Source organism: Bufo gargarizans, chromosome 2 (assembly GCF_014858855.1).
Source record: "Bufo gargarizans isolate SCDJY-AF-19 chromosome 2, ASM1485885v1, whole genome shotgun sequence".
Classification (NCBI taxonomy): domain Eukaryota; kingdom Metazoa; phylum Chordata; class Amphibia; order Anura; family Bufonidae; genus Bufo; species Bufo gargarizans.
Genome location: NC_058081.1, coordinates 108706807 through 108719386, shown reverse-complemented (window position 1 = coordinate 108719386; position 12580 = coordinate 108706807). Strand labels below are relative to the sequence as shown.

The following is a 12580-nucleotide window of genomic DNA, read 5'->3' as shown; positions in this document are numbered from 1 at the left end:
GAGCACATGAAGTATGAGGTACAGCCGCTTGTACAGATGTGACAAGGAGTTTCAGCGACCATTGTGGACTCTTCACTGTGCTGATCAGTGGGAGTCTTGTAAATCGGACCCCACAGAAAAAACATTGAAGGCCTGTCCTAAGGGAGAACCCCTTTTAGCTTTATTTGCAAAAAGAATGGAAAACACCTTTAACTTATGCTTTGAGGTAAAATAAGGAAAATGCATATTAGAAATTCAAACAACTATGCTATAAAATAAAATTGTGTACTCAGGCCAGCCAACACTATGGTTGGTTAAAGGAGTGATTTCACGGTTAATGTAAAAAATGAAAATCCAATATCATATAGTACAGGGCAGTCTCTTTCTTTTTTTATATAATTGTATTTTTATTGAAATACAACAGTACAAATCTATTTCAACTGTATGCACAATTGTACAAATCAAAGTGAACAGGCAAAAAAATGAAAAGTATTCGGCAAAAGACCAAGAAATATACATCGGATGACGTGTGCGATGCAAATCAGATGAGTCAATAAAGACAATGTGAAAAAACAATATCTTGTCGTATTCAGTTATTTGAAAAGGAATAAAATTAAAAAGAAGAAACAATTAGACGGTATCCTACCGTTAAAAGAACATACCTAATGAAGTAGCTATATAAATCTATTATAAGGGTGGATTATATGATCCACCTTGAATCCTATCTGAGCATCACTTTCATTAGGAATATAACAGAGAAAAGAAAGACTGAGACAAAGACACATCAGGAAGAGGAGAAGAGGGGAAGGGGGTTACATAATCCTCTTAGGCACATCTCAGTGTTGGCTCTTAGCCCAAGGGCAGTCTCTTTCTACCAAAGCTAGAACCAGCCCTGTACCTCACATGGGTCCAGAGATCTCCACATTCATTGCTCTGCTAGATTTATATCAAGCTGCAGCTTAGAAGGTGGGCACTTTCTCGGAGGAGGGGGGGGGGGGTATTTCTACTGCAGCTGGTGGCAGTTGAAGGATGGAACGGAGCATGTGCTTCCAGAAAAATGGAGGGCAAAGAAATGGGGAAAAAACAAACAGCAGGTGGCGCTGTACAGGTTTTAGTGAATAACTAACTGGCTATGCTAAATTTTTATTAGAAAAGTATTCAGATCCAGGTGCTGGTTTAAAAAATGTTGAATATTTTTTGTGGGACAACCCCTTTGATTCAGGGCATGTAAGCCCCATCCCCAGGAACTCCCCAAATGCAGCATAAGTCCCACATATTTTTCCCACAGGACAGCTCACATTTGCCAGGACTGTCTTTGAAAATAAGGGACAGTCCCTGCAAAATTCAGGAACTATGAATAATAAGCTATGATGTCCGTGTTATGGCTCTGTTATGTGTGGAGCTTTAATTGTCCTCCAATAGAAATACATGGGGACAATTGAGGATAGGTAGGAGCATGGAATGCATCCACCATTAGGGTGTGACTCTGAGGACAGGGTGTAGGATGAGGGATAGATAGGGATAGATATATACAATCCCTCTCTCCCCTTCCCTGCCCAGCTGTCTATTGTTTTATCACCATTTTTGTTTTTGGTATCATTTGGGGCTTATGTTTGTTAATACTTTGAATTATATTTTAGATGCAACATTAATAAAGGTTCATTTTAATGGCACTTTCAGTGAATCCAGATTACTATACAAAACCAACAGAGAAATTGTGGCCAACTCCATTGAATGGCATATTTATGGGCGTATGGGGCACACAGAGTCCAATACTGGTCTCTGTGTTCCTCGATAGTACCTACATGCTGTATATATGAGACCTTACAGTGTGTTCACATATGGCACATTAGCTGCAGAAACTGAAACTATTCCATTCATTTGAACATGGATATTTCTGCTGCATTTGCATTGATTTACAAACCCCATCCATATACATATGAAACAGTTGTAGACATTTCTGTATTCCCGATGATAAGGATCATGGCTGAAATTAGGTTGATGTAGCAGCTTATCTGCTATGCTCAGTGAGAGAATCCTGTGAAGGCTTAACAGCTGGATCCATCGATGTGTTAATTGAGGATAGATCCCGTCACTAGGACCAGGTTAATGAATTTTCCTTTTGTATGGGCGGTCTGACATAGTGCATATCAAAAATCCCCACGCTGACTTGCAAAATTTACTATGCAAGTTATAATAATGAACTTTAATGGGGTTATCCGAAGCCTAAACCCCCCCCCCCCCCCCCAATGCCCGGGCCCCTCGTATACATTATACTTACCCGGTCCCCGGTCCCCGGCACCCGCGTCGCTCCAGATCCCTGCATGGCCGCCGCTGCATCTCCCCGTCGTACAGATCAAAACACCGGCGACGGGGGGAGAAGCCAATAGCAGGCCGCGACAGGGACGAGCCTCCCTAGTTCCATTTTTATAGCACCACCATATTCCGCAGCACTTTACAATTCAGAGGGTTCATGTACAAATCAAAAGCTATACAAACAAGCTATATGAAGAATCTGAACATTCATAGTAATATTGACTATTCCTTACTAATAATAAATGCTTCTGTACATTTATATTTTAGATCATGGCTATGCTGCCAGCTATCATGAATCAAAGCCATCTGGTCCCGTCTGATGCCAATGTGTCAGCGCTGGGTTTTCCAGGCCCGTGGAGAGAGCCTACATTTACAACAGCTGCCAAAGTACGCGTGGGCATTACCTGTTGCTTTTTCCTCATAGCATCATGTAGTAACGTAGCTGTACTATGCAGCATCAGTGGGAAACGATGCAAGTCTCATCTCCGGATCCTTATTCTCAGCCTTTCTGTGGCTGACCTGCTGGTTACCTTCTTAGTCATGCCGTTGGATGCCATGTGGAATGTGATGGTGCAATGGTACGCAGATGAACTCTCCTGCAAGATTCTTAACTTTGGGAAGCTATTTGCTATGTATTCTTCTGCATTAGTGCTAGTGGTGATTAGCCTCGACCGTCACTGGGCTATTCTGTATCCACTCAGCTTTACAAGCGCTGGGCAACGGAACCGTATCATGCTCTGGACTGCCTGGGTCGGCAGCCTGCTTCTGGCATCTCCACAGGTACTTTTTTAGTTCTGGTTCCTGATATTACATGGAATAGGTAGATGTTTACACAGAGGTTTGAAATGAGGGGATTCATATAATAGCTCATGCTTCTACATTCGTAAATCTACCACAGGTAATAGTGGAGAGGTTCATAAATAAGGGCAGATCTACTTATACTGCCTAAAAGTAAGACAGTGTAATCTTAGACAGTCTTAAGCTGCACCAGATTTATCATAGTGGCTGATGCTAGAAGATAAATCTGTCTCATCTTTACACTGGCTAGTCTTAGTTTACCTATAAGCTGGCTAAGTTCTACTCCTAAAATGCTTAAATGCTTCAAAAATTTTTGGTGCATGGAGGTGCATTTAAGCCATGCCCCATTCCCTTGAAGCCATGCCACCTTGAATGGTGAGACGTGAAAAGGTTAGAATAGTGTATTAAACACCTGATAAATGCAACGCAAAGCATGTACACCAGGTGCAAAAAACTTGGCACATTTTCAATAGTAAATCTGCCCCATAATTCAGTTCAATTCAGTGCTGATTCATTCAACAAAACCCAAAACATTGCAGAGTTTCTTTCATTCCCAACCCCAACCCCACCCACCCACCCAAAAAAATAATAATATTTCATGTAATTCAAACTGGTGCCACTGCAAAATACAAATTCGACCTGTAAAAAAACAAGGCCTCAAATGGCTACTTCAATAGAAAAATGAAAAAATTATGAAAAAATGTAATTGCTGTGTCCTGATGGCCAATGTGGGCCACATCCTTAAAGTGTACCTCCAGTTATAAAATAACTTTCCATCAATGAATAGTAAGGATAAATATAAGGAACTTTGCAATACACTGCTCCATATCTCACCTTCCACTACAGCTTCAAACATCAGACTACCATCATTTTATAGAGAATCATCTTGGTTATCTCATATTTAAAGGGATTCTGTCACCTCTCATAACACAAATTCAGATTTTAAACCAGTCATGCTCCACAAATTACCTTGAATCGGCTTTGCTGTTCTATACTGTAATCCGTCCAGTAGTTTTGCTTAAAAAATTACTTTTATAATTATGCTAATGAATCCTGAAGGTGCCCAGAGGGGCGTTATGTTCCACTTTGTGTGCCCAGTAACGCCCCCCTGCAGTGCCCAAAACGCCTTCCTCCTGAATCCCTAACCACCCACAGCGTCTCATCTCTCTCCTCCCCCTCCCTGATTGCCGAGCGAAGTCTCGCGCAGACGCAGTACCCACTGAGGGCTGCGCCAGTGCGATTTGCTGGAGACTGAGGGAAGAGCGAGCATCGGACGTCACTGGGCTCGGCGCATGCCCAGTGACGACGATGAAGCTCCTGAATTTGTGTTATGAGAGGTGACAGAATCCCTTTAAACTGGACTTGCAAGTGCAACTATTTAGCATATGATTGGTTATGCAGATTCTTGTCATGTAACTGCATTGTTACTGTTTTGCTCCTGGTGGTGGAACAATCTTTTTCTTCTTGTATACTACAAAATACAACCTGTTCTCACATTCCCTAATAGCTCAGTGTGTTATTAGGTTCATTCCCAAATTAAAGGTTACAGGTTAAAATCCAGGAGCAGCCATGAAGAAGATTTCCCAAGAAAAGTGAAACAGCATCATCCAACTCATTGATAGTGGTATCTAGACCAAGAACATTGCCAAACTGCATCATATGAGTTCCATGACAGATGATAGAATATGAAATGAAGTCTATCCATCCATTCCAAAGCCAAGAAGTGGACATCCAGGCAAAATATAGGAGTCATCATAAGGTCTGTGAGTTCTGGCATGACACGGCTGTGGAGGTGGCTTGTATGCTTCGTAATAGTGAGATGTCAATGCAAGCACTGTGCGACACGCATTACAGAAGTCTGGAATGTTGGCCCGAAAAAGGGGAAGAAGCCTCGACTTCAATATCATCATAAGAAGTGTCAAGATGCAAAAAAGTATGAACAGTGGACAGTAGAAGATTGGAAATGGGTGATTTGGAGTGATGAGATAAAAGCCAATAGACTGGGCTCCGATGTGCAAGGGAAAAGGGGGCTAATGGATCAAGTAATTGAAGGAACCATCAAGTTTGGTGGAGGAAGCCTAGTGATATTGGGTTGCTTCACAGCTAAAGGCATTGGATACTTGACCAGGATCGATGGTGGTCTCAATGCTGAGCTATATGTGAGTATCCTACAAGATGAGTTACTTGTACACTACACTCAAGTACTATGGGTATGAAAAGGATGGCATAGTGTTCCAGCAGAACAGCGACGCAAAGCATACTTTGAGATTGGCGAAGAAATGGTTCAGTGACAATGAAGTAGAGGTGCTGGATTGGCCCCCACAGTCCCCAGACCTCAAACCAATTTAACACTTGTGGGTACAGTTAAAGAAAAAGCTGTATTCGTATCCAAGTCAGTCGACCAGAATGCATCAAAATTGGTAATGTGTAGATGAGACCTGGGAACAGATTTCGGTCAAGACACGCTTAATTCTTATCGAGAGCATGCCCAGAAGTATTCATGCAGTGCTACAAGCCAAAGGTGGATTTATAAAATAATACAAATTTAAATGTAGAACTTTAGGAGCAAAACAGTAACAATGCAGTTACATGACAAGAATCTGCATAACTAATCATATGCTAAATAGTTGCAAGTCTAATTTATGTATGAGCTAGCCAAGATGATTGTCTATAAAATGATGGTAGTCTGACATCCAAAGCTGTAGTGGATGGTGAGATATGGAGGCTGAAAGTAAAAAATTCAAAACATTGTTACCCTTTTATTCATCAGTGTGTATCTTATTAAAGAATTATGCTTCCTCCTGGGCTTCTCGGGGTGCTTTCCTCCTCTTTCACTTGACTCAGCCTCTTATTTCCAGTAGCTCCATCTCTATCTCCAGCCTCACACACAAAAGTCTATGGAGAGAGGAGGAAGGATGAGGAGGCTGCTGCCAGCTAATACATGATTTATTACCTCACTGTGAACAGTGGTAGAGCCTTAGAGTCAAAATTGCTAAGTGTGGGAGAGGTAAGAAACTGCAATTTGTGTGTCTCTCATCTAGCACCCTCCTCACCCTCCTCTCTCCATAGGCTTCAAAATTAAAAGCAGGAAAGAGAAAAGCAAAGTAATGAAAGCAAATATACACGATATATAACATAAGTTTCTTATATTCACCTCTACTTTTCATTTTATAAAAATTGTTTTGTAACTGGAGATAACTTAAAGGGGGTCATTTATTGTCCAGAAACACGCCTATATTAGAAATCTGTGACTTTTACCTGTTCACACCAGGCGTAAAAAAGTGGGTGTGGTAGGGGGGTCCCAATTATTTATGATATTCTATGCCTGTTTTAGGTGTAGAAAATGGTCTAGACTGGCGCTGGATGCGCCAAAGTTATGTAGTTTCCTCGGAATTACCGCAGCATATCTGCCCATTTCATCACACCTTGAAAAGATCCGGTCATAAAATTCACACATACAGATGTAGCAAGCATCAAAATCAGTGGGTTGGCGTGCCATCCTAACAGTATAACTCAATACCTACTGTACTTTAACCTTTAAAAGCTTTGCATGTAATTAAAGGGGATCTCCAGGCTCTCCTATATTGATGACCTATCCTCAGGATAGTCATCAATATCAGATCGGCGGCGGTCCGTAACCCCACACCCCCACCGATCATATGTATGAGTAGACGACATGCACAGTGCCGTTTCCCTTCTCTCTTCCTGCTACTGTATGTCTGTAAACAGGAAGAGAGGAGATGGCACGTGCACACTGCGCGGGTCGTCTTCTCGAGCAGCTGACTGCGGGGGTGCCAGATGTCGGATCCCCGCCGATCTGTTATTTATGACCTAGCTCGAGCATAGGTCATCAATATAGGAGAACCCCTTTAAACTAAGCCAGTGAGATAAGCTAGAGTTATAAAGCACCAGCTATGATTTTAAGGCTGGCTGCATCTGTACAATGCATTCAGAAAGAAACATTTTGTTATGTTGTGGCCTACTGTATGTTACAAGGTTATATATATATATATATATATATATATATTGTAGGAAGGCGCAACGGTCCGTCATTAAAGGTACGTGTCACCATGTCACTGAGATTCCTGGTCTCGGTGAGATAAGAACCAGTAATTTTGTGTCAGCAGCAGCAAGTGCTGACTGACACTGTTGTTTTACTTAGTATGGCTGTAAAGCTGATCCGGGACGGTTCTTATTGGGAGCAGCCAAAGAGCAGGGTGGGTGGCTTCTCCCCACGTTTCCAGGCCGGGTTTTGGGCTATAAAAAACCCAGACAACAGTCTCAGCTGGGTGTAATTGATCCTCCATCTGACAGTGGAGCTCTGTCAGGCTCTGCTTTGGGACCAAAACGTTTGGCACCGCGCTGGAGAACCACAGGCTGGAAATCAGGCGCCCTAAAGCCTGCTGTGGACGGCTGTGGACTGCTGTGGATAAATCAGCCTGCCAGGTGACATCTTCGTTCTGTGGACTTTGTGCGGTGTGAATTAACACCAGGACTCTACACTGAACTTTTGCTTTACTACCGTGTTCTTGCCTCTGTACTGCGTGTGCTTACCCTGCCTACCAGAGGAAATCCCTACAATTGGTGGCTTGGAGCGGGCAAGCACAGTGAGGCTGGCGTGAACGCCAAAATATTTTTGGTTTGCATTTTTGGGCACAGTTATATGTCAGTTATCAAACCAGCTAAATTCTAACTGGTGTCACACAACAAAATGGAGGCTGTTGTGAAGGCCCTCATGGAGGCTAATTTGCAGCAGCGATCCCTAAGATGACACCCACAGATGACATCGAAACCTACCTGGCGATGTATGAGCAAGTGGCCACCAGGGAAAGGCTGCCCCAGGACCAGTGGGCTGAGGTCGTTGCTCCTTTCCTGGAATCAGAGTCTCAGCGGGTGTATTTCGACTTGCTGGTCCGGGCCCAGTGGGTGCATCAGTGGGGGTTCAACCCGGCTGAGCCTGCGAGGACCCAGTATTATGACTTACTCCACCTCCTGCAAAAATGGCTACAACCTCACGTGCTGAGCCCCACTGCTATGCTGAACCGGTTGTTAGCAGATATGTTCTGGAGGGCTCTGCCACCCCCTCTCCAACAATGGATTGGCCAGGTCTCTCCAGGTAATGTGCTTGAGATGGTCGACTTGGTGGAGCGCTATGAGGCGACCCAGAACTTGCAGGGGGGTTCTTTTGGGAGGGGGGCAGTAAAATCCCGTAACTCTCCACCCTGGACATGGCGACTGGTGCCCACCAAACCCGCCCGGGCTGTAACCCGTGTGGACCCCGCTCCAATAATCTGCTAGTGGTGTCGGGAGCCTGGCCATGTTCGAGCTGACTGTCCACATCAGGGGGAATGCATAGACATGAACTATGGCTTCCGTCAATCATTGTATGCCAGGAAACTGTGTGCAGTGGGTGCTCCAGAGTTACTGAATCACCTGTGCCAGGTGGAGGTGGGAGATACTCCAGCGGAGGCTCTGTTGGACTCAGGGAGTCTGGTGACCCTGGTAAGGGCTCCCCTGGTACGGAGTCATGAGCATACTGGCCGTATAGTCGGAGTCATGTGTATACATGGGGACTTAAAAGACTATCCTACTGCTATGGTGTCTCTGTCCACAGTTTCCGGCCGGTGGACCCACGAGGTGGCTGTCGCAACCTGTCTACACTTTGAACTTATAATAGGGAGAGACTTCCTGGGCTTCCCAGCACTGTTGCCTCTTCTGAGAGTGACTGATACCCATGAGACAGGTGTAACCCTAGCAGAGTGGCCCGGCTCATGGGGGAGACCAGAACCCTGGGAACCTGAGTCCGAAGGCTCAGCGGTAGGGGTGACCGCCACTTCAGTGGAAGAGGAGGAGACAACCCCGCTAAGTGTAATGGTTGAAGACCTGAAGGACTTGCCGCCAGGTCCTGAGCTGGCAGACCTCAATGTGTCTGGGGATAATTTCGGTACTGCACAACACCAAGATCCAACCCTATCCCGTGCCTGGGAAAATGTATTAATGGTAGATGGTGAACCACAACAACCAGGGGCAGAGACGGTGTTCCCCCGTTTTGTGGTTCATCAGGGTATGTTGTATCATGTAAACCATCTGCAATGTGAATCCATTGAACAGTTGGTGGTGCCCCAGGCTTATCACAAACTTGTGTTAGAGTTAGCCCACCAGCATGTTCTCGGGGGTCATCTGGGAATGCAGAAAACACAGGACTGGATACTACAACGGTTTTACTGGCCCAGTGTGTTTAAGGAGGTGGACGAGTTCTGTAAGTCTTGCCCGACCTGCCAGGCAACTAGCCCCCAGCACCTGTTCCGCAGTCCCTTGGTACCTCTCCCGATCATCGAGGTACCGTTTGAGCGAATCGCTATGGACCTAGTAGGCCAAGTACCGAAGTCCGCTAGGGGACACCAACACATCTTGGTTGTCCTTAATTACGCCACTCGGTACCCGGAGGTGGTGCCACTGCGACATACATCAGCAAAACATATAGCTAAGGAGCTAATGGAGATGTTCTCCCCAGTGGGGCTACCTAAAGAGGTTCTGACTGACCAGGGAACCCCTATTATGTCTAAGGTGATGAGAGAACTCTGTAAGTTACTGCATATCAGACAGATACGGACGTCCGTATACCATTCGCAAATGGACGGTCTGGTTGAAAGGTTTAATAAAACTTTAAAAACCATGTTAAAAAGGGTGGTGTCTAAATATGGGAAGGATTGGGACCTTCTTCTGCCCTATCTCATGTTCACTGTGCGAGAGGTGCCCCAGGCTTCTACTGGGTTCTCGCCCTTCGAATTGCTTTATGGCAGACATCCTCATGGGCTGTTGGTCGTAGCCATAGAGGCGTGGGAACAGCAACCCACTCCGCATAAAAGTGTCCTGTAATATGTTGTCAAGATGCAACAGCGGATAGAGACTGTTATGCCTCTTCTCAGGGAGCATATGGAGGCTGCTCAGCGAGCCCGGAGTCGGTTCTATAATCGGCAGGCTCAGGTCCGGATCTTTAACCCGGGTGATCGGGTTTTGGTTCTGGTAACGACCGTGGACAGTAAGTTCCTGGCTAGATGGCAGGGTCCCTACGAGGTACGGGGAAAAATTGGTAAATTATAAGGTACATCAGCCAGGGAGGCGAAAGCCAAAGCAAGTGTACCATGTTAATTTACTAAAACCTTGGAAAGATAGGGACACCTGTACGGAAGACAGCCCGTGGCCGGGCTTGCTTGGGGAAGAGGTTCCGGCTCCTCTGAGTGATGCAAGGGAAGCGGTTGCCACAATAAAAATTGCTGACAGCCTCTCCTCTAAACAGACTCAGGAGACCAGAGAGTTCGTTAGTCAGAACACGGATGTGTTCTCGGACCTCCCTGGACACACTTCCGCAATCCAACATGACATTGTCACTGAGCCTCAGGCAAAAGTCCAGTTAAAGCCATACCGGGTACCCGAAGCTCAGTGAAAAGCCATCTCAGAGGAAGTGCAGCTCATGCTACGGCTAGACGTCATTGAGGAATCTAAAAGTGAGTGGGCCAGTCCTATAGTCTTAATTCCCAAGCCAGACGGGACGTTACAATTTTGGGAAGTTGAACAAAATATCTAAATTTGATGCATATCCCATGCCTCGAGTAGATGAACTTATTGAGAGGTTAGACCAAGCCAGGTATTTTTCTGTTTTGGACCTCACCAAAGGGTACTGGCAGGTACCCTTGACAGAGGCTGCCACAAAGAAAACTGCCTTCATCACACCAGAGGGGCTGTACCAATATAAGGTATTACCCTTTGGCCTGCATGGCGCCCCCGACACTTTTCAACATTTAATGGATATTGTACTTTGTCCACATCAGCGATACGCCTTGGCCTACCTGGACGATGTTATCATTCACAGTACCGACTGTGAAAGTCATCTGCCCAAAGTACAGGCCATAGTGGACTCCCTTCGAAAGGCGGGACTAACAGCTAACCCAAAGAAATGTGCGATAGGGTTAGAGGAGACTAAATACCTTGTGTTTGTCATTGGGCACTGAGTCATCAAACCCCAAGTAAACAAAATAGTCCCTGTCCCGGGTACACTGTCTGGCAAGTGTTCACCCCCTCAGGGTTGAACAAAAGGGGGGAGGTATGTAGAAGAGCGCCGAGATTCCTGGTCTTGGTGAGATAAGAACCGGTAATTTAATGTGTCAGCAGCAGCTATTGCTGGCTGACACTGTTGTGTTACTTAGTATGGCTGTAAAGCCAATGCGGTCCGGTTCTTATTGGGAGCAGCCAAAGAGCAGGGTGGGTGGCTGTTCCCCACGTTTCCAGGCTGGGTTTTGGGCTGGGCTATAAAACACCCAGTCAACAGTCTCAGCTGGGTGGAATTGATCTTCCATCTGACAGTGGAGCTCTGTCAGGCTCTGCTTTGGGACCTAAATGTTTGGTACCGTGCTGGAGAACCACAGGCTGGGAATCAGGCGCCCTAAAGCCTGCTGTGGACGTCTGTGGACTGCCGTGGATAAATCAGCCTGGCAGGTGACATTTTTGGTCTGTGAACTTTGTCCTGTGTGAATTGACACCAGGACTCTGCAAAGTGTTTGTTTTATTTTTTCCTTTTGTGTGAATAAACACTGAACTTTTGCTTTACTACCGTGTTCTTGCCTCTGTACTGCGTCAGCTTACCCCACCTACCAGAGCAAATCCCTACTATATATATATATATATATATATATATATATATTTAGTTCTTCTTTCCCTTTAATTATTACCTTTTTAATGTAGTGAGCTAGTGATATTACTTCTTAATTTTAGCAATTAAATAGGTACAAAGCCCTATTGTTCTGTGTCAGAGTCTGACCACCACCAGGCCGCATTCTTGAGTGGTTAAAGGGGTTATCCAGTAGTTAGTATTGATAACCTATCCTCTGGGACCCTGCCAATCAGCTTTTAGAAAAGGCCGGTGTGCCGCGTTCTCTGTGGGCTCTTCCTAGGGCATATGGCATAATGTACACCGGTGTAGGAATTACAACAGTTTGCATATGTGCCTCCCGATTGTTAAGGGGCCAAAAGTAATGGAACAATTGACAATAATCATAAATCAAACTTTCACTTTTCAATAATTGGTTGCAAATTCTTTGCAGTCAATTACAGCCTGAAGTCTGGAACGCATAGAGATCACCAGATGCTGGGTTTCATCCCTGGTGATGCTCTGCCAGGCCTCTACTGCAACTGTCTTCAGTTCCTGCTTGTTCTTGGGGCATTTTCCCTTCAGTTTTGTCTTCAGCAAGTGAAATGCATGCTCCATCGGATTCAGGTCAGATGACTGACTTTGCCATTGCATAACATTCCACTTCTTTCCCTTAAAGAACTCTTTGGTTGCTTTTGCAGTATGCTTTGGGTCTTTGTCCATCTGCACTGTGAAGCGCCGTCCAATGAGTTCTGAAGTATTTCGCTGAATTTGAGCAGATAAAATATTGCCCGAAACACTTCAGAATTCATCCTGCTGCTTTTGTCAGCAGTCACATCA

At 45.1% G+C, this 12580-nt stretch overlaps 1 protein-coding gene across 1 annotated transcript in view; it reads left to right on the top strand.

Annotated features, from left to right (window-relative positions):
* The first annotated feature begins 2565 nt into the window (after positions 1-2565).
* The window catches only part of LOC122929550 (gonadotropin-releasing hormone II receptor-like), a 53343-nt gene continuing 43328 nt past the window's right edge, over positions 2566-12580 (top strand). The window contains exon 1 of the mRNA XM_044283164.1: positions 2566-3075. Coding sequence (XP_044139099.1) covers positions 2566-3075 — 510 coding nt within the window. The remainder of the gene's footprint in view (positions 3076-12580) is intronic.